Source organism: Homalodisca vitripennis, chromosome 2 (genome assembly GCF_021130785.1).
Source record: "Homalodisca vitripennis isolate AUS2020 chromosome 2, UT_GWSS_2.1, whole genome shotgun sequence".
Taxonomy (NCBI): Eukaryota; Metazoa; Arthropoda; class Insecta; order Hemiptera; family Cicadellidae; genus Homalodisca; species Homalodisca vitripennis.
In genome coordinates this window covers 5,677,686-5,702,126 of record NC_060208.1, presented here as the reverse complement: position 1 = coordinate 5,702,126, position 24,441 = coordinate 5,677,686, and the positions used below count along the sequence as shown (strand labels likewise).

The 24,441-nt window shown below is 34.0% G+C and overlaps 3 protein-coding genes across 8 annotated transcripts in view; 2 read left to right on the top strand and 1 right to left on the bottom strand.

The window, feature by feature from the left end:
- Nucleotides 1–24,441, bottom strand: part of LOC124356129 (longitudinals lacking protein, isoforms A/B/D/L-like) — a 605,681-nt gene that overhangs the window by 343,987 nt on the left and 237,253 nt on the right. The window lies entirely within an intron of this gene.
- LOC124356131 (zinc finger protein 436-like) overlaps nt 1–24,441 on the top strand; it is a 235,532-nt gene that overhangs the window by 97,062 nt on the left and 114,029 nt on the right. The window lies entirely within an intron of this gene.
- LOC124356144 (longitudinals lacking protein, isoforms A/B/D/L-like) lies at nt 12,783–13,737 on the top strand. Its single transcript, XM_046807303.1, has one exon. It carries the CDS (start codon nt 12,948–12,950, stop codon nt 13,203–13,205), a length of 258 nt encoding a protein of 85 aa, XP_046663259.1. The 5' UTR covers nt 12,783–12,947; the 3' UTR covers nt 13,206–13,737.

Sequence of the window (24,441 nt, the reverse complement as noted above, 5' to 3'; positions counted from 1 at the left end):
TAATACACAATTTTTAGTTCTATTTGTTTTAGGGATTTCCAAATTTGATATCTTTGTGATCAAAACCTTGAATCAGCATCTGCTCTGTGTAAGATCTGCTCTGTTCTATAGTGAGTCCTGTTGTGCAGCATAGCACTCCATATGAAGGGTCTGAATCTTCAGATTTACGATGCCTAGGGAACAGTCATGAACCCAGTCACTTGTCAGGAAACAGTGACATGGAATGTATTGCTCATGTGATGCTTGCTATTTGAAACAAGGATAATTATAGACTTATAAAAAAACCTTAATTTATTTAAAGTATGTACAGATCCAGTATGTGACATTCCTTAAAATGATGAGAAACAAACTATGCTTCTCAGAGTTTTCAAGGATTTCCACCAAATATTCATAGGATATCCCACTGAGGAAGTAAAATCACTGCACAGGTACTTTTAACTTGCTTACCTAGTCGTGTCAAGGCAAGAGTACACAAGATATATTGCAATTGTGAAACAGGTTTCAGTTGAGCTTTATACAAAATTTCAAGTATATACCTCATTTTATTCTCAAGATGTCTTATGGAAATACAGAAAAGAAATTGTTACTGCCACCAGGCAGACAAAGGGGAAGGTTTGTTAATAAACTGGGTTTAGGCTTAAATTGAGCTCAGACAAATCCCATGAATAAACATGCACCGTGGTTGCACTCATTCTTGTCTATGTAGAAATTTAGTTTCATGCGAAATTAAATCTAGATGTGGAATTGTTCTCAAGTTATCCCATGGATAGGTAGACTATGTAACACTCAGCCAAATCCCATGAATAAACATGCACCGTGGTTGCACTCATTCTTGTCTATGTAGAAATTTAGTTTCATGCAAAATTACATCTAGATGTGGAATTGTTCTCAAGTTATCCCATGGATAGGTAGACTATGTAACACTCAGCCAAATCCCATGAATAAACATGCACCGTGGTTGCACTCATTCTTGTCTATGTAGAAATTTAGTTTCATGCAAAATTACATCTAGATGTGGAATTGTTCTCAAGTTATCCCATGGATAGGTAGACTATGTAACACTCAGCCAAATCCCATGAATAAACATGCACCGTGGTTGCACTCATTCTTGTCTATGTAGAAATTTAGTTTCATGCAAAATTACATCTAGATGTGGAATTGTTCTCAAGTTATCCCATGGATAGGTAGACTATGTAACACTCAGCCAAATCCCATGAATAAACATCCACCGTGGTTGCACTCATTCTTGTCTATGTAGAAATTTAGTTTCATGCAAAATTACATCTAGATGTGGAATTGTTCTCAAGTTATCCCATGGATAGGTAGACTATGTAACACTCAGCCAAATCCCATGAATAAACATGCACCGTGGTTGCACTCATTCTTGTCTATGTAGAAATTTAGTTTCATGCAAAATTACATCTAGATGTGGAATTGTTCTCAAGTTATCCCATGGATAGGTAGACTATGTAACACTCAGCCAAATCCCATGAATAAACATGCACCGTGGTTGCACTCATTCTTGTCTATGTAGAAATTTAGTTTCATGCAAAATTACATCTAGATGTGGAATTGTTCTCAAGTTATCCCATGGATAGGTAGACTATGTAACACTCAGCCAAATCCCATGAATAAACATCCACCGTGGTTGCACTCATTCTTGTCTATGTAGAAATTTAGTTTCATGCAAAATTACATCTAGATGTGGAATTGTTCTCAAGTTATCCCATGGATAGGTAGACTATGTAACACTCAGCCAAATCCCATGAATAAACATGCACCGTGGTTGCACTCATTCTTGTCTATGTAGAAATTTAGTTTCATGCAAAATTACATCTAGATGTGGAATTGTTCTCAAGTTATCCCATGGATAGGTAGACTATGTAACACTCAGCCAAATCCCATGAATAAACATGCACCGTGGTTGCACTCATTCTTGTCTATGTAGAAATTTAGTTTCATGCAAAATTACATCTAGATGTGGAATTGTTCTCAAGTTATCCCATGGATAGGTAGACTATGTAACACTCAGCCAAATCCCATGAATAAACATGCACCGTGGTTGCACTCATTCTTGTCTATGTAGAAATTTAGTTTCATGCAAAATTACATCTAGATGTGGAATTGTTCTCAAGTTATCCCATGGATAGGTAGACTATGTAACACTCAGCCAAATCCCATGAATAAACATGCACCGTGGTTGCACTCATTCTTGTCTATGTAGAAATTTAGTTTCATGCAAAATTACATCTAGATGTGGAATTGTTCTCAAGTTATCCCATGGATAGGTAGACTATGTAACACTCAGCCAAATCCCATGAATAAACATGCACCGTGGTTGCACTCATTCTTGTCTATGTAGAAATTTAGTTTCATGCAAAATTACATCTAGATGTGGAATTGTTCTCAAGTTATCCCATGGATAGGTAGACTATGTAACACTCAGCCAAATCCCGTAAATGGACATGGTCGTCATCAAATATGATGCTGCATACGTAAAAATGAAGTTACATGTCAAGTCAATAACTCAATTTATTCTTAAAATAGCCAAAGGAAAATGGACACACAACCAGACAGAAGAGGACTTAGCGATAGGCAAGCAAAATCTACAACAATTCATAGATTAACTCACTCACAAGATATCATTCTGAATTTGGCTAATGCTTAGTCAAATCCTAATTCTGAAGTCTATAGGTCCGTTCATTCTCTAGACATTGTGTGGATACACAGACAGACAGGCATTACATTTTTCCATTCTTTCGATTGATAGGCCTTTCTTATGGCCGGCAAATAAATCCTCTGAGTTTGGGTATCTGGAAACAGAGATCATATTTAATTTTAGACGTATACATTAAAATTATGAGATGGTCTTACTCATTAGGCTTACGCAGCCAGTTTCATAACTATCATCTAAGTTTTGAAGTTTTCGTTACGTCAAAACATTGCTTGCGCAATTAAAATCTTGAAATATTTAATCTTCGCTGTTGATAGAGATGGCTCTCTATAACGAGGTTAAAATATTTCAAGAATTTTATTGTGTAAGCAATGTTTTGATGCAGTGTCAACAGACAAACTTACGATACTTATTAAAGTGCCTACAGCTATATTAAAGATTAAACATTTTTATTAATGTTAAATTTTGAGAAAGCATCTGATCTACAAGCCCATCTGAAGTACAATAATGAAGACATCAATAATTTTTAAATTATCATCAAAATGACTTTAACTGGAACCAAATATTAAATATTATGTTTTAGTTTTTTCATGATAGCATAAAAATTGGTGAAAAAATAATCTTCCTCAAGACTGGTTATGGATATAGTCATAGTCATAGTCATTGAATCTTTATTGTGATTTTTTTTAGAAATACAATGGAGTCATTTATACACTAAAATACAATTAAATAACAACATATAGTATTTAAAAATAAGTTTTCCAGTTGAGGAATTCTTCTATGGTGTAAAATGAACGATTCAGGAGCCATTGTCGAGTTATATGAGATGTTTTAGTTATATGAGTGAGTTTACAATAGTTATGGTTCATGTGCATGATGATTTATACAAGTTAACTAAGCAAGTAAGTTCGTGGTTAGATTCTAAAGTATTAAAACAGATATTTTAATGTTTATATTTATTGCTCTAGAAACAAATATGCCAAATTTACAATGTTTAGTATAGTGAGGGACAGAAGAATTACTGATAAGTGAGTGAACGAGAGTACAGAAGTAGGAAAGGTATAAAACATCAGGTGTTGACGATTGATCTGCTCCTAACAGGTCGGAAGCAGAAGGTGTGGCAGGAAGATGGAAATGTGTTGAGACATGTCTGTTCCAAGTGCCAGCGGAGTTACATGCACCTTCATCATCTTGTAGCTCACCAACGCTACGAGTGTGGGCAGGAGCCACACTTTATGTGTCAACTGTGTCACAAGCGCTTCTACCAGAAACAAGTGCTGTACAGACACATTCGCTCCATACACCTCAAACATGCGAACTTTCTTTAGTCACATGAATCTGTTTATGGTATTGAGTATTAACAAATCTTTTTATGGGAAGTCCAACTTCTGGATGGTCTAGTGACACGTTGTTTGTTGTAAACTCATAAACAACTCTTGTGTTGGACCCTAAAACATTGAAATTCCTTTATTCTTGTTGTGTTCTCTCTTGGTGTATATATCATGAACTGATCTTAACAAGATGCAAATTTTGGATTGTTATATATTTTTAAAAGAGTGCATGTTTTAAAGTAATTCAGCAGATTATATCATTATATGTGAAATGAACAGATTCTTCTATTATCCCTTAGGTTTTTAATTATTGTGACACAGACTCCTCATTCTGACAGCATATGCCACCACTATTTACCCTCATTGCCAACTAGTATTATACATTACAATGCTGCTACCATGACTTGTGACACAGACTCCTAATTCTGACAGCATATGTCACCACTATTTCTCTCATTGTCAACTAGTATTATACATTACAACGCTACTGCCATGACTTGTGACACAGACTCCTAATTCTGACAGCATATGCCACCACTATTTCTCTCATTGTCAACTAGTATTATACATTACAACACTGCTGCTATGACTTGTGACACAGACTCCTCATTCTGACAGCATATGCCACCACTATTTCTCTCATTGTCAACTAGTATTATACATTACAACGCTGTTGCTATGACTTGTGACACAGACTCCTCATTCTGACAGCATATGCCACCACTATTTTCTCTCATTGTCAACTAATATTATACATTACAACACTGCTGCTATGACTTGTGACACAGACTCCTCATTCTGACAGCATATGCCACCACTATTTCTCTCATTGTCAACTAGTATTATACATTACAACGCTGCTGCTCATGACTTGTGACACAGACTCCTCATTCTGACAGCATATGCCACCACTATTTCCCTCATTGCCAACTAGTATTATACATTACAACGCTACTGCCATGACTTGTGACACAGACTCCTAATTCTGACAGCATATGCCACCACTATTTCTCTCATTGTCAACTAGTATTATACATTACAACACTGCTGCTATGACTTGTGACACAGACTCCTCATTCTGACAGCATAAGTCACCACTATTTCTCTCATTGTCAACTAGTATTATACATTACAACGCTACTGCCAATGACTTGTGACACAGACTCCTAATTCTGACAGCATATGCCACCACTATTTCTCTCATTGTCAACTAGTATTATACATTACAACACTGCTGCTATGACTTGTGACACAGACTCCTCATTCTGACAGCATATGCCACCACTATTTCTCTCATTGTCACTAGTATATACATTACAATACGCTGCTGCTATGACTTGTGACACAGACTCCTCATTCTGACAGCATATGCCACCACTATTTCCCTCATTGCCAACTAGTATTATACATTACAACGCTACTGCCATGACTTGTGACACAGACTCCTAATTCTGACACAGCATATGCCACCACTATTTCCCTCATTGCCAACTAGTATTATACAATACAACGCTACTGCCATGACTTGTGACACAGACTCCTAATTCTGACAGCATATGCCACCACTATTTCTCTCATTGTCAACTAGTATTATACTTACAACACTGCTGCTATGACTTGTGACACAGACTCCTAATTCTGACAGCATATGCCACCACTATTTCTCTTCATTGTCAACTAGTATTATACATTACAACACTGCTTGCTTATGACTTGTGACACAGACTCCTCATTCTGACAGCATATGCCACCACTAATTTCTCTCATTGTCAACTAGTACACTATATATTATACAACGCTGCTGTTATGACTTTGTGACACAGACTCCTAATTCTGACAGCATATGCCACCACTATTTCTCTCATTGTCAACTAGTATTATACATTACAACGCTGCTGCTATGACTTGTGACACAGACTCCTAATTCTGACAGCATATGCCACCACTATTTCCCTCATTGCCAACTAGTATTATACATTACAACGCTGCTGCTATGACTTGTGACACAGACTCCTCATTCTGACAGCATATGCCACCACTATTTCTCCCATATCAAACCATTATTACATATTACAACCCCTTTGCTTTAATTTGTGGATTAATAATGTATGGTTTTTGTCTAGAAGCTTGTGCAAGGCATGTTTTTTTAAGTAAGTACCATTTGGATGTATAAAAAAAACCAAGTAAAAATATGAAAGCCCATACTTTTATCTCCTTTTCTACAGAATTGCCTTCAATATTAAGGCACTTATCGTATATAAAAACAACCTTTTGTATACTGTCTTCAATGAAGATTGCCGTCTGACGTAACAGCCACTGCAACAGGATAATTTCGAGGCTGTTTTCATCTGTTCGGTGTTGACTTTCAAGATATTTTCTCTTATATTATATAAAACAAAACGATAATTACTGGGCACTAAATTGGGGCTGTTTGGGCAGTTATCAAACTGTTCCTAGCAAAATGCTGTGGTGAGATCTTGAGTTTTTTTTTTTAACGAATTTATTGATAAAAATGTTAAAATGAACACTTCTTGAATTTTAAACAACTTTTCTGATAACAAGGAGAAGTCCTTGGTGATCATTGGGAGTTGTCCACTCCATTCCTCATCGTAAACATTCTTTTGGCCATCTTTTAAAGCTCTTTTACACATTTGAATGAGATTTCGTCACTCGTAATTTTTTGTTCATACACTTCACAATTCTGATTCGCGTTTTAAGCACCAAGAAAACAAATAACAGTACGTACTTCACAGTTGGTGGGATCTCAAGTGACAGGGGTAAAGGGGTTTCAGATATTCATAAACAGATGTAAAAACAATAGCTTTTTGCTGTAATAGCATCTATCAGATTTATGTAGACAGTGCGCAAGCATGGGACACTGACTGCAGCGCTACAGTGGCGAAATTCCAACGGCATTTACTTCATAAACATGGCTTGTATTAGTCCCATAAAACTATTTAATTTAAATACTTTTAATTTTAAAATTAATATGCACTACCAAATTACATTTTTGCCTTTCAGGTTATTGATATTTATATAATAATAACCTTATTAAACATCAAGGAACTAATTGTTTTTAAATAGATATCTTTTGGAAATGTTTCGTATTTTTACTTGTTTATTCCTTGAATTTTGTGAATTTTCTTTCATGTTACAATTTATTCTCAGTTAAATTTCATCAAATAATTTTATCATCTCCAGTTGATTGGAAAAAAATTCAGATTTTAATTTGCTTTACCGTAGCCGAATAGTTTGAGTACAGACCCTTCAAGACCATTTTGTACGTCCTATTTTATATATTGTAGTTTGTTTTATAATGTTCTATTTTATTGTATTCTGTTTATTTACAACAGTATATATTGTACCTAATTGTTATAATCTTATTTAACAGAGAGCTTGCAGCGTTGTTATCTGGTATTTGCAGTGACAGGTGAAAATTGCTTGATTACGTTGATAAACAAACCCTTGCCAACACACTTGTAGATGTCACATTACACACATACATTCCTGCACATTTCTTTATTTTAATTCTTAAAACACTTTTGATTTTTCTGTTGCATAACAAATTTTTTAGTAACAGAAATATTCACAAAAATTTGTTTGGCTTACTATTTGTTTCTGGTGGGTGTAGTTTTCTAAACCTTAGCTCAAATTTTATCTGACTTATACTTCTAAGACTGATTTATTCATGCAGGGACTTACTAACTGATATCAACAGAGATTATATATTTTTTTAATATTGTTTGTTTTAGTAGATTTTCATTTGACACTAATTAAGCTCAAAATAGTCCCAACTGTACCATTTAAAATTTTTGTATTTATTGCAACAGCTTAATAAGTTATGTATTATTGTAACGGATACATAAGTATTTCTCAATATTTTGTCAAATAAATCAAACCAATAGTTTTTCTGCTTCTGCTTTAAAACAGTTTTGTTTAAATCGAATTAGCTACTTTTCGTGGGTTTACAAAAAAACATGTTCTAAATACAGTTGTGTTTCTCTACAGTTCAAACCAAAAGCTTTATAAGGATAAAACTTTCCTCTAAATGATTCTTATCATTTAGAGGAAAATTTTAGTTGGGTTTTTAGTTGAACCCATAACCCCCTCCACATACACACACACACACACACGCACGCACGCGCACACACACAAGCGCGCGCGCACACACACACACACACACACAAGCACACATGGTTTTAGCAACAAAACTTTTAGAACTATCCAAAAATTATATTCATTATATTTTATGCTTTGCAATTTTCTAAATAAGCTGAGACATATTAAAAAAACTTCATGCGTTAAAAGAATATCTTTTGGGTGCATGAGTACATAACTTGTATAAAATTATATAAAATTCTTCAAGTGCAATAACATTACCAAAGTACAAAATATTGTTGAAAGAGTATATCATGTAGTTTATTTAGGGAGAATTGATCAGCTTGTTTGATACTGTTAAGTACCATCTCTTGTTAAATCTTGAAGCTGTCTAAGTAATACATAGGTATTTTAATTATTATACTTAGATGTGCATCAGTTTATATTATTGTATGCAATAATTAGTTTGTTGAAAATGAATTTTTATATTTTCTTTTTGTTGTATCTTTTATCACATTTACTCTATCATGTAATGAATAACTTATCCTTGAATACACTTAATATAGTTCATTTATCGAGTCAACCGAAAATAAAGATGTGAAAAGTTGAAGTAGTCTTTGAGAAATGGAGATATTTTTCACTATTGCTAAAATGTAGAAGGATATGTAAAACGTTGTAAAAATGCTCAAACAAAACCTAATTTATTGTTTAGTAATGCCTGTTCCAGTAAATTATTTTGATAAGCTGGTGTAACTTTTGTTTCATTAAGAGACAATAAGATTGGCTGCTCAACTCCAGTCCTGAGTAATCTATTACAGTAGAACCCCTCATATCCGGCCTCGGTTTTACCGCACCTCGGTTTATCCGGCCACTTCCCGGAAGCCAATATCGAAATTTATTTACCACGCTTGCAGACGTGCAGTTGCACGCACTAGTCTCCCATGACTCTTGCGTTATTTTGGTGTATCTATTTTTTTACATTTTCCTGTGTTGTCCTCAGTTGAGCTAATAGGTTTAACCTGTTAACAGTTCGTTGATTATTTCCAGTGCGGTTAGTACAGTACAGTACAATTGTTTTGTTTCGTCAAGTGCTGTGTACTGTAGATTGGTTTATCCGGCCGAATCGTTATCCGGCCAGGGGCTCGGTCCCGTGGTGGCCGGATATGAGGGGTTCTACTGTATTGTGCTTTGATTGTTTATTACATATCTCAACTTTTGTACAGACACTCATGAGGCAGTAACTCATCATAAACATTGCAAATAATATTTCTGATAGTTCAAAAATAACGTATCTTTGTATTTTACATCTATTTTCCTTTTGTAGTGACTATATGATAGGTTATTACATTATGCTAGTACATTAATGTTTTCTTTGCAAAATTGGGTTAATTTCTTATGTTCCTTTTTTGTTTGTAACAATGCCAATAGAATCTAATTACCAAGTGCATACTACTTGAAGTTTGTTCATATTATTTTATTTTGTAACTTGGGGAAAACTCAAAAATATTCAAATGGCAGGTTCTATATTTTGAAAAAGTTATATCAGTAACTCAGTTTACTTGAATATTAGATTGATAAAATAAATAAATTGTGATATTATCAAACAAAATTTAGTTTTTGTGGTTAATGGGGTGAGGTAAGAGAAATCATCATTTTGAAATAAAGATTCTTTGTAACTTTATGAAATACCTGCACAGAGCACTTTATTAATTTCTATAAGACAATCCTGTAATTTATGCCTCACCAGATAAAATAATACTAAATCCAAGTCTACATCCATATTCAGAATCTGTAATATTATTTAAATGAAAATGTAGTTAATGATTTAAAAGAAATATATTCTTATTTTGGGTTTAAAAAATAAACATCATATTTTGTGGTGAAGATGAAATTTATATGATATTGCAATGTAATGATGTAATGATCATTTAGTTTCAATTTTAATGGTTATGGTGTTGTCTGACTATTTATGTTAATATTAAAGTATAAAAAGAGATAGAAGCCAAATCTAAAACTACTTTGGATTTATTTTCTTGAGTTCTTAGTTTCATGCCTCATGAAGTGTGTGTAACTCTGTTTAATATCACAAGTTGCTGTACCCTCTTCTTATTTTTTTAAAGAAAGACAATAAAACCCCAAAAATAAAATCTTATCAGTCCATCATAAAGTTTTTTCCTATTTTAATTATTATAAAGGCTAGGAATAGTAGTACTTTATTTTATTCTTATACAATAGTAGTATACATTTCACCATTTGTATGTACATAATAACTCTTATCATTGTGTAAAATATTGTATAATAATGTTACATTGTTGTGATTGATGGTATCCCCTCTGTACAACTCTAGTCTGTTGAATGTTACCATTGTTAAGTTTATAGGTTTTACCTGAACTGTCAGTTTTCAATGTGATATCCAGTGAAAGAGTGTTTGATTATACAATCTTCATTATTGTTACTCTTCAACACTCAAAATGGGTTGATCAATAATTTTGACAGAATATTTTGGTTAATTAATATAGAATCTCTGCAGATAGTTAAAATCATATAATTTCTCAATTTTTATTAAAAAAGTTGTACTATTGTCAGTCTGTAACTAATATTGGTTTGTAATAGTCCAGGCGATGAGAACCAATTTGCATTTTATAAGAATAAAACTTAGTTTCACGAGATTGGAGGAGAAATTTTATAGAAAAAAAGAAATCAGTTGGCATTTGTGGTCATTTTCGTTGTCTCAATGCTGAAATACTTATTATTTACATTCTAACAATTAGTTTAAGTATAAAAAGTATGAACTGTTAAAGAATATGTTTTTTAAAGTAAAATAAGCTCTCATCTTTTGGACTGTAACTTATTTACTTAAAGAAAAAAAGGAAAGAGAGACTTTTCCATTTCAACCTTATTCTATCCTTTCTCAATGGATCAAAGACCTTTTTGAAGATTTTATCAAACCCCAGAACAAATAGTGGCCAGAGTTTATTAATATAGAATTTGAACAACCACTGCCTGTAACTCACTCTCAAAATCTCACATTAGACTATATTGCCTCCCAACTGAAAATCAATTTTGAGAGGTTTTCACAGGAACTTACATAATTTAGAGACATGATCTAAATTGATTGTTACCGTTTGAATAAAAGTTGAGTGCTGTGTGACCAAATATTTATTACAATAAAACAAACCATTTTAAATCAGCCGATGTATAAATTATGTAACTAGAAAATCGATTGTGAGTAGTAAAATGTTACAAGAAAAAGATTTTTATTCTGATAATTAAACTTTAATCACGCTGAACAACACAGTTTAACCATTGTGTTATGTTGAACATGAACCATTGTATATTTGAAGTGATGTGTCTTGTATGTATAAATGTAAGATGTTATTTATTTTTATATGTTTTATTTATATAATTTAAAAAGTACAATACAAATAATACAAACATTTGCACAGTAAATAAAACATTAGTTGTTGATCACACAGTTGTTTTTATTTTCACTTAGTTCATCAATTACAAATATACAGAGTATAGATGTTGGGCATTATTTGTTAACGTTGTCCAGCAGTATAAATATGAACTTCCTGGAAAATCCAAACCATTACAAGGAAATGTGCAAGATAAATATCTTGTTATTATTTTCTTTTATATATGGTGGCTAAGATTCAAGGTCTCTAAAACTGATAATGTTTGAGAAACTTTACTGTAGAAATGGAGTGAATAAAGAAAAAGAATTAGGTATACTGTATTAGTAAATCAATGGATATTAAAATTAAAGTATTCATTACAACATGTTTAAATACATATAATTATACATATTAAATAGGTTTGTGAATTAGATATTCCATAAAAACTTGTGATCAAATTGATCCAGTCCAAAATGCCAAGGTGATAAGTTTGTGATTGGACGTCAATATAGTCTTGTGACATGAAACTATTTAAAAATGTTTAACATAGATAGAAATAACAGTATTTTAATAGCTCCAATTTGTTGATCCTGGATTTTTGTAAACTTAATGTAGCAAATTGGTTGATATTCGATTATTAATTTTTTTTGGTCACCAAAATTATTTTATAACTAGGATTGATATCAACACATTTTATTTTTTAATAAGATAAATTTGTATTCATTGTAACAAAAACAACTTCACCCTAATAGGTATTTTCAAGTATTTTTTATGTGTCATATTTGAAGTAGCCTTTTTACAAAATACTAATCAAAACATAGTAAATGCAAATTTTAACCGTGAATAATAGGAATATTAACAATCAAAATTGTGATACATTGGTGTTATTGTGAAATTCTCCAGTTATTTTGCCACTGTATGTTAACCAATAAAAAACCTCCATTAACCTTCTGCTTAGTGCAGTGTCTGAAATCTGACAGTAGTACAGAATGACTCCTAGAACCTGGAGTCCATGTCGGTAACAAAGACTTTAAAACGACCTCCTTGAATCGTTTCGACATCAGAGACACCTAAGCTACAAGAAGCTCATTCTGATACCAATAGCACTGGATAGATAGCTGCTGGTAGCCAGAGTGAACTTCTTTGTAGCTAGCCTAGGTGTCTCTGATGTCGAAACAATTCAAGGAGGCCGTTTTAAAGTCTTCATCACCGACTTTTTATGGATCACTTCAGACAGACATGGACTCCAGGTTCTAGGAGTCAATCTGTACTACTGTCAGATTTCAGATACTGCACTAAGTGGAAGGTTAAGGAAACTTAACTCAATATACTTATTGAATTAACCCTTCCCACCATTGCAAGTTGTGTGCAATAAAAAAGATAAGTTTAAACAAAAATTCAACTAAGCTTCATGAACGTTCCAAAAAGAATTGGATTTTGAACACAATGAACAAAAGCTTGACGGTTACAGTGATCGCTCGGCCCAAGACATTGGCACAGCAGAGCTCGTCTTACTTCAAGTGTGAGGCTTGCGGCCGCGTCTACCTCAACCCCAAGTCGCTCGGCTCGCACCAGCTGAACGAGTGTGGCAAGGAGCCCAGGTTCCAGTGTATGGTCTGTAAGCGACGGTTCCACCAGAAGAACAACATGGTGCGACATCTCCGCACAGTACACCGTGACATTTACACTGCAGATATGGCGTAAAACTGTTTTCCATCAACAGTTATCTAGCAAGTAACAGTTTTGGGTTAAATTTGAAGCGAGTTATGAAGAACATTTGAATTATTAATGAATTAGGTCCAGAAAAGCTTAGAAAGTTTATCTCGAACGAATTTGGATTTTGGTTGAAAACAGTTTATATAGATTCAAGTCTGGAATAAGTTTGGAACTAATTTCAATAAAAGATTCCAGACATGGTAATTTCTGGAGCTCAGTGTCAGGAAAATTGTGTTTGTGGGAACGAGATTTTGTAATTTTCATTGGGAATACTAAATACAAGAACAGGACGAATAAGTTTTATTTTGATCTCTTCTCAACATCCAGACTTATAAAATAACATAGTTTATAACCTGCAATGTAATAATTGCCATAATTTATAGCATTTCATTTCCAAAACAAACTAAAATATGGTATCTGTTATATTTTTTAATGTGATCTGTTTGTTCCTATTTATTACTTTCCAGTCAAAATAATATTTAATGTTGGTTAATTTTTATAGTTTTAATAAAGATTTGTATTTTTATATATTATTTTGTTCTGTTTATTATACCCTGTTCTTTACATCTATGTTTATTTTAATCGTACACTTTAAGTTATATTTATTTTCTGCTCAAAATTGCAATTTAATGATAATATTTATTTTAAGATAAAGTACATAAAAATGACAGTGTACAAGTAACTTGCATATATATATTTACATCATTGATAGTGTTGTGCATGTATACAGGGTGTTTGAAAAGTATGGGTACGGCTTAATATTTTAAAAACCATAGGAGATAACATCTATAAACTTTTCACAGTGTTATATGGCTATGTAAACTATTTTTCCTTGCTATTACCATGACATGCCAACCATGGGGGGACGGCCCACAGAGGAAAACATGGAAATCTTAAATTGAAGCATGGGTCGAGTGATACCTCATTTGAAAGAGCTCACTTAGTAGAGTTGAATGCCGCGAACCGCATCTCAAAAGGTTTATCCAATCAGAAATGGCGGGTTGTTTTAGGTACACATTGTGAAGTACATTATGCGCTGCCATTTCTGACTGGATCGTCGTATTCTGATGCGGTTGGCGGCGTTTCACTCTACTAACCAATGTGTTTGCACTGAACTTTTTAAATTAGCAAATTATATCGTAAATTTATAACACAATAAATAAAACACAATAAATAACGATGTTTTTTTAGTTTTATTTATTGTGTTATAAATTTATGACATAATTTGCTAATTAAAAAAAGTCCGTGAAAACACATTGGTTAGTAGAGTGAAACGCCGCCAACCGCATCAGAATACGACGATCCAGTCAGAAATGGCAGCGCATAATGTACTTCACAATGTGTACCTAAAACAACCCGCCATTTCTGATCGGATAAACCTTTTGAGATGCGGTTTGCGGCATTCAACTCTACTAAGTGAGCTCTTTCAAATGAGGTATCACTCGACCCATGCTTCAATTTAAGATTTCCATGTTTTCCTCTGTGGGCCGTCCCCCCATGGTTGGCATGTCATGGTAATAGCAAGGAAAAATAGTTTACATAGCCATATAACACTGTGAAAAGTTTATAGATGTTATCTCCTATGGTTTTTAAAATATTAAGCCGTACCCATACTTTTCAAACACCCTGTATATGTCACATTGTCAGTTTTTATGTATTTCATCAATGAAATAAATGTCTAATTTGTCTAATGAAATAAATGTAAAAACGGTTAATATTAATGCATAATGGGCAGGTTTTATTTGTTTATTTGTTTAGAGATAAGAAAATTAGGGAATTTAGGTAGCCAGCGTTGTCAGATTTCCTGATGACAGGGTTGCCATTCGTCGTTGCTGAGGGGAAAATGAATTGGGATTTGTAGGGACTCAAATACGCTTTTAATTTTAACTATTACTATTAAGTTTAATTTTTTTTTAATTTACTGTTTCGATCAATCAATGTACCACACATACCAAGATATCTAAGCTAGTGCCTGCCCTAAACCGCCGAATTTGAGTTTATAGTTTAGTAAATTAAAAGAAAGTTACAATTTGAATATTTGTATCAATGTATTCTACATACTTTTTCAAGTGGACCTCACCGACAAGTTTTGTTAAACTTGGTGAGGCCAAGACTCAACTGTTTAATAAATAAAAAAAAATAAAAAATTTACACAGAATACTTCGTACTGTGAGTGAAAAACTCATTTAACTCACAAGCCTACTTCTGCTCTGGTAGTCAACTGATACACTTCCCCAATCAAACTCAAATTTTTGGTACTGTAGAACTTTGTTATCCAGATATCTAGATTGTCCAGATCAGTTTAACAGTTATCCAGGTAAATAGTATATATAACAAATTATATAACAGAACATACAACTGTCACTGAAATTGTTCCCTGGGATACTAAGAAATACAACATTCTTGTTGCTGTGTTTATTGATTACATTAGGAACAGAACTCAGTGGGTAGCCAGCTACAAGAGATGAGGCCGATCCTCTTGAAGTGACATTACCTGGCTCTTCAGCTGCAATTACAAATTGCTAATGGTATACAAAGTATGACTTAGTACAACTGTCACTACTGTATCAGAGACAATAGTTTATGGAATGTAATACATTGACTGTGACGAACACACATTATTACAGAGAAGTGTGTGTCCTGATTGCCGGTACATGACTTGTGTTATGACTTAGTACAACTGTCACTACTGTATCAAAGACAATAGTTTATGGAATGTAATACATTGACTGTGACGAACACACATTATTACAGAGAAGTGTGTGTCCTGATGCCGGTACATGACTTGTGTTATGACTTAGTACAACTGTCACTACTGTAATCAGAGACAATAGTTTATGGAATGTAAATACATTGACTGTGACGAACACACATTATTACAGAGAAGTGTGTGTCCTGATGCCGGTACATGACTTGTGTTATGACTTAGTACAACTGTCACTACTGTATCAAAGACAATAGTTTATGGAATGTAATACATTGACTGTGACGAACACACATTATTACAGAGAAGTGTGTGTCCTGATGCCGGTACATGACTTGTGTTATGACTTAGTACAACTGTCACTACAGTATCAGAGACAATAGTTTATGGAATGTAATACATTGACTGTGACGAACACACATTATTACAGAGAAGTGTGTGTCCTGATGCCGGTTACATGACTTGTGTAATGACTTAGTACAACTGTCACTACAGTAGTATCAGAGACAATAGTTTATGGAATGTAATACATTGACTGTGACGAACACACATTATTACAGAGAAGTGTGTGTCCTGATGCCGGGTACATGACTTGTGTTATGACTTAGTACAACTGTCACACTACTGTATCAGAGACAATAGTTTATGGAATGTAATACATTGACTGTGACGAACACACATTATTACAGAGAAGTGTGTGTCCTGATGCCGGTACATGACTTGTGTTATGACTTAGTACAACTGTCACTACTGTATCAGAGACAATAGTTTATGGAATGTAATACATTGACTGTGACGAACACACATTATTACAGAGAAGTGTGTGTCCTGATGCCGTACATGACTTGTGTTATGACTTAGTACAACTGTCACTACTGTATCAGAGACAATAGTTTATGGAATGTAATACATTGACTGTGACGAACACACATTATTACAGAGAAGTGTGTGTCCTGATGCCGGTACATGACTTGTGTTATGACTTAGTACAACTGTCACTACTGTATCAGAGACAATAGTTTATGGAATGTAATACATTGACTGTGACGAACACACATTATTACAGAGAAGTGTGTGTGTCCTGATGCCGGTACATGACTTGTGTTATGACTTAGTACAACTGTCACTACTGTATCAGAGACAATAGTTTATGGAATGTAATACATTGACTGTGACGAACACACATTATTACAGAGAAGTGTGTGTCCTGATGCCGGTACATGACTTGTGTTATGACTTAGTACAACTGTCACTACTGTATCAGAGACAATAGTTTATGGAAATGTAATACATTGACTGTGACGGAACACACATTATTACAGAGAAGTGTGTGTCCTGATGCCGGTACATGACTTGTGTTATGACTTAGTACAACTGTCACTACTGGTATCAGAGACAATAGTTTATGGAATGTAATACATTGACTGTGACGAAACACACATTATTACAGAGAAGTGTGTGTCCTGATGCCGGTACATGACTTGTGTTATGACTTAGTACAAACTGTCACTACTGTATCAGAGACAATAGTTTATGGAATGTAATACATTGACTGTGACGAACACACATTATTACAGAGAAGTGTGTGTCCTGATGCCGGTACATGACTTGTGTTATGACTTAGTACAACTGTCACTACTGTATCAGAGACAATAGTTTATGGAATGTAATACATTGACTGTGACGAACACACATTATTACAGAGAAATGTGTGTCCTGATGACAGGTACATGACTTGTGTTATGACTTAGTACAACTGTCACTACTGTATCAGAGACAATAGTTTATGGAATGTAATACATTGACTGTGACGAACACACATTATTACAGAGAAGTGTGTGTCCTGATGCCGGTACATGACTTGTGTTATGACTTAGTACAACTGTCACTACTGTATCAGAGACAATAGTTTATGGAATGTAATACATTGACTGTGACGAACACACATTATTACAGAGAAGTGTGTGTCCTGATGCCGGTACATGACTTGTGTTATGACTTAGTACAACTGTCACTACTGTATCAGAGACAATAGTTTATGGAATGTAATACATTGACTGTGACGAACACACATTATTACAGAGAAGTGTGTGTCCTGATGCCGGTACATGACTTGTGTTATGACTTAGTACAACTGTCACTACTGTATCAGAGACAATAGTTTATGGAATGTAATACATTGACTGTGACGAACACACATTATTACAGAGAAGTGTGTGTCCTGATGCCGGTACATGACTTGTGTTATGACTTAGTACAACTGTCACTACTGTATCAGAGACAATAGTTTATGGAATGTAATACATTGACTGTGATGACGAACACACATTATTACAGAGAAGTGTGTGTCCTGATGCCGGTACATGACTCGTGTTACAGTCAAGGTATTAATAAATAATTATCAATCTTAAGTATGTAGTTTTGTTACATTTTATGTAAATCTATCTGCTTGTTTAGATTACAGCCAAGCCTTATCAAAAGGTATAAAGTGTATTATAAAGTATAAAGTGATCGTAATGTTTCCTAGCTTGATACACTTCACACAGACAGTGTGACACATAAATAATGGTTATATCACTGTCAGTCAACTAGGTAACGAGATTGTACACTTTCAGGGTACGTGTATGTTGTGGATACACTTCACACAGACAGGTGACACATAAATAATGGTTGTATCACTGTCAGTCAACTAAGTAACGAGATTGTACACTTTCAGGGTACGTGTATGTTGTGGATACACTTCACACAGACAGGTGACACATAAATAATGGTTATATCACTGTCAGTCAACTAAGTAACGAGATTGTACACTTTCAGGGTACGTGTATGTTGTGGATACACTTCACACAGACAGGTGACACATAAATAATGGTTGTATCACTGTCAGTCAACTAAGTAACGAGATTGTACACTTTCAGGGTACGTGTATGTTGTGGATACACTTCACACAGACAGGTGACACATAAATAATGGTTATATCACTGTCAGTCAACTAAGTAACGAGATTGTACACTTTCAGGGTACGTGTATGTTGTGGATACACTTCACACAGACAGGTGACACATAAATAATGGTTGTATCACTGTCAGTCAACTAAGTAACGAGATTGTACACTTTCAGGGTACGTGTATGTTGTGGATACACTTCACACAGACAGTGTGACACATAAATAATGGTTATATCACTGTCAGTCAACTAGGTAACGAGATTGTACACTTTCAGGGTACGTGTATGTTGTGGATACACTTCACACAGACAGTGTGACACATAAATAATGGTTATATCACTGTCAGTCAACTAGGTAACGTGATTGTACACTTTCAGGGTACGTGTATGTTGTGGATACACTTCACACAGACAGTGTGACACATAAATAATGGTTATATCACTGTCAGTCAACTAGGTAACGAGATTGTACACTTTCAGGGTACGTGTATGTTGTGGATACACTTCACACAGACAGTGTGACACATAAATAATGGTTATATCACTGTCAGTCAACTAGGTAACGAGATTGTACACTTTCAGGGTACGTGTATGTTGTGGATACACTTCACACAGACAGTGTGACACATAAATAATGGTTATATCACTGTCAGTCAACTAGGTAACGAGATTGTACACTTTCAGGGTACGTGTATGTTGTGGATACACTTCACACAGACAGTGTGACACATAAATAATGGTTATATCACTGTCAGTCAACTAAGGTAACGAGATTGTACACTTTCAGGGTACGTGTATGTTGTGGATACACTTCACACAGACAGTGTGACACATAAATAATGGTTATATCACTGTCAGTCAACTAGGTAACGAGATTGTACACTTTCAGGGTACGTGTATGTTGTGGATACACTTCACACAGACAGTGTGACACATAAATAATGGTTATATCACTGTCAGTCAACTAAGTAACGAGATTGTACACTTTCAGGGTACGTGTATGTTGTGGATACACTTCACACAGACAGTGTGACACATAAATAATGGTTATATCACTGTCAGTCAACTAGGTAACGAGATTGTACACTTTCAGGGTACGTGTATGTTGTGGATACACTTCACACAGACAGTGTGACACATAAATAATGGTTATATCACTGTCAGTCAACTAGGTAACGAGATTGTACACTTTCAGGGTACGTGTATGTTGTGGATACACTTCACACAGACAGTGTGACACATAAATAATGGTTATATCACTGTCAGTCAACTAGGTAACGAGATTGTACACTTTCAGGGTACGTGTATGTTGTGGATACACTTCACACAGACAGTGTGACACATAAATAATGGTTATATCACTGTCAGTCAACTAGATAACGAGATTGTACACTTTCAGGGTACGTGTATGTTGTGGATACACTTCACACAGACAGTGTGACACATAAATAATGGTTATATCACTGTCAGTCAACTAGGTAACGAGATTGTACACTTTCAGGGTACGTGTATGTTGTGGATACACTTCACACAGACAGGTGACACATAAATAATGGTTGTATCACTGTCAGTCAACTAAGTAACGAGATTGTACACTTTCAGGGTACGTGTATGTTGTGGATACACTTCACACAGACAGTGTGACACATAAATAATGGTTATATCACTGTCAGTCAACTAGATAACGAGATTGTACACTTTCAGGGTACGTGTATGTTGTGGATACACTTCACACAGACAGGTGACACATAAATAATGGTTGTATCACTGTCAGTCAACTAAGTAACGAGATTGTACACTTTCAGGGTACGTGTATGTTGTGGATACACTTCACACAGACAGTGTGACACATAAATAATGGTTGTATCACTGTCAGTCAACTAAGTAACGAGATTGTACACTTTCAGGGTACGTGTATGTTGTGGATACACTTCACACAGACAGGTGACACATAAATAATGGTTGTATCACTGTCAGTCAACTAAGTAACGAGATTGTACACTTTCAGGGTACGTGTATGTTGTGGATACACTTCACACAGACAGGTGACACATAAATAATGGTTATATCACTGTCAGTCAACTAGGTAACGAGATTGTACACTTTCAGGGTACGTGTATGTTGAGCTGACGCATTTTTAATATTCATTTACGTTTCTTGCGGTTGGTTTAAATGTGTCAAACTAAGAACAATATGACCCGAGATAAGTTTATTCCTAAGGTCTTTTAACCCTATTGATATCCTCTCATTTCGACCTCCACAAACGCTCTCGCATCTGACGTTCTATTTCTTTCTTAACGGAAATTCCTCTATCAATTAAAAAAAGTTCAGGTCGTGTGCTTATACAATGTAAATTGATTCTCAACTCTTGGACTATAAGTTGATATTAAAAGTAACCCACTTAGAAAGAAACCTAGAACACTATAAATAGTCCTTTATTTTAAACATTTCACCAATTGTTTATCAAACTAATCTCAAAAAATTAAAAGATTTAAAGTGTTTTTTAAAACTGATTTTACTTCTTATACAATTGATGACCTGCTATTTTTATTCTCAATTTTCATAACTGCTAATGATTAGTTTAGCAGTCTTTTACAATTCATAACATACTTAAAAGGAAGAATATGTTTATATTTTTAGAATTTTTTTTTTTTTTCAAAATGTCCAGTCCAAATGGGTGTACTTATAACATCTGAGACAGTGCACAAGAGAGGATAGCAGTGGTGTTCGAGGCAGCACTCTAGGAGACATTAAAGGTACTAACAGTGGCTCTGGACTAACATGAAGTTCTTATGAAGTGCTGGTGCTAGTTTGGTCATAAGTTCCTTATTAATGTAAATACCAGCTCCACTTCTTATAGTTCTAATGGTCGGTTATTAGCTTTTTTACTTCTGATTCTTACATCCATGGTTCAGAATTGAGAATTAGACACAGGTGAAAGAAACAAAAAATGTTGGTGTACAGCACATATTACTAGTGTCTTTCCACACTATTGATTAAGAAAAATTATCCTCATTGTGCAAACAGAATTCCACCATTTTAGTTCTTTAAAGGTTTTTTAATTTTCCCAGTAAAACTTGGAACACATTTGGGCCTATGTCCGAATAACGATAATTGGTGATATTATGCTCTTACACTGTTATGTTTGGTATTACAATTGTTGTTTTTGGCTAATTATAGTTAAGCGTAACACTTGATATGTGACAACAAATTTCAATATTTACCTATCTTTCTGTAATTGACTACACATATTAAATCCTTATACCTATTGTGTAATGAAAAATATCAAAGTTGTGTGTTCATCAGTCTGTCAGTACTCAATGGGAGTCTGTACTATCAGTCCATTTTCACTAAAGTTAGGTCTATGTTTTTTCTAGTGATTTCATTATTTCTCTTGAGTTCTCTATTCAAACAAATTGGACCCAAGGATACAAATCTCTATGATAAAAAGTATATTCAAAAATTATTATATTATTGGTCATGTCATGTGAAACAAAAACTGGACCTAAATAATGTTGTTAATGAGATCAAGGCTCAAAATATGACTAGAGGAGAGAAAATCTTTGATAAAATCAGTAAATCAAGAAACTGGTCTGGTTTTAAATGTTTACAGTTTACAACATGAAAAATAACAACAATATAATTGGCAACAAATTTCAACATTCTCTAACAACAAGATATTTAAAGTCAACAATCATAATAACAGATATTTAATAATAAAAAATTATATATTATATAAAAACCAAGTTTAAAATATAGTATAGAATAAAAATATATATCACAAGTTAGCTCAGAAAAATAAGTCATAACTACTAACTATATGATGGGTAATATTGATATAATATTAATCGGATAACATATAATAGAATATATAATCAATAAATAATAATGATAAATAGATACTTAATCAATAGTAATAAATGGAGACATAACAAAAACAACAACAATAAAGTAAAAAAAAATACATCATTGACAGAAAATCAACCAAAAAAGAAAATCATAATACGGATGTGGTTTTAAATTACTTTGGTTAAAAGTGACAAATCTTTTGTTCTTCGTTGAGCCTTTTTACATGATTCACAGGGCAAATATTTAGTTTAGGTGAGCTAATTTATTCTTTTTGTAGGCCAATAATTCATAGAGAAAAATTTAAGCACTATTAATTTACCAAACTGAATCTAGTCTGTCATCGTCTCAGGTTTGTGCGGGTGTTTAGCAGTGACATGGTCGCTACTGTTCTAATCACTTTGGAATCTCGGGTATATGATTGAGTTTTTGACCTACTTGTTCTTTTGCCACCTTTGACCAGGTTTAATCCATCACATTATACTGACTGGTTATTAATTTTGTTTGTATTCTTAACCTTGTCTTTCAGTTTTTTGACATCTAAAGAAGAGGATCGATTCCAATCCTTGAAACATGGTGTTCAACTTTTGTAACATAAAGATGGCAAGTGTCCGAAAACCTGTTATCCATACAAATCATCCATCTTCAATAATGAATACTAAACAAAAAATATAACCTTTTTGCTCCATGTTGATGTGTATGAATTGAACTTTCTAAATGAAAGCTTCGACAAACTCTTAAAGATGTTCCATACTTTTGGGACTCTATAATGAAGTGGTTAAATTATTTACGAGTTATCGTACTAACACTTATTACATAAAAATGTAAACTGTTCAATTTTGTTGTTTTTAACACCCGGCATATCAGATGCCGGGTTTAGTTTAGTTTTGATGGAACAGTTGCGTAATTTCTCACCAGAGCAGTCTGCTGATCAATATTAATGAGAGTTTAATTTTGAGTCTGTGTGTCATTAATTCAAGAGTTTCTAAACAGCTGTATGTTGTCAATGAAAAAGTTAGTCTTTGTTAGAATATCTAAATACAGTAGCCTCACTTTTAGTCATCTTTCAACCAGCCACTACTTTAATTGATCTCTTGTTTTCAAAACATTGACATACTTTTAACAGGCCCAGTAAGTCATTGTTCTATGTTGGCCAGACATTTACGATAACAATATTTCAACTAAACTCTATGACTTATGAGCTTACTGCAACGTGAATGCTATTGCTTCATTCCAGTACAGTCTTGAATTCTCTTTTATAGTTCCTTAGAGTTCTCGTGGCTTGTTGTCCTTCTAGCTGTGTGTTATTATTTTTTCCTACAAAGGAACTTATTGTAGTGTAAGTGGATATATGTTTTATTAATTTATAACACGTACTGTATATACATAAAGTGAAATAATGTCTTGTTTGAATTATTAGCCTATACATTTATAAATTTAGGGTTCAGAAAATCATTATATAATGAATTTTAAAGCACATCAGTTTATCTGCCCAAACCATTGTCTGGTTGGACATCCAGTCCCAAGGTGGTGATGTACAGAGGAAAGTACTGTACATATTGCTCAGTATAAAGTATCAGAGAACACACGCATCTATTCAAGACAGTGTTGTCTCGTTCAAGTAGAACTTGAGTAACTGGTGCAATCAAAGGTAGAATGCAGATAAGTAAGGGTTATTTATTTGCAGTATTAAAACATGTTTGTTAGTATTATTGTTTCAATTCATTT

Bases quoted from the DNA above. Each gene is read 5' to 3' on its own strand.
- LOC124356144 (XM_046807303.1), top strand. From the start codon at position 12,948: ATGAACAAAAGCTTGACGGTTACAGTGATCGCTCGGCCCAAGACATTG.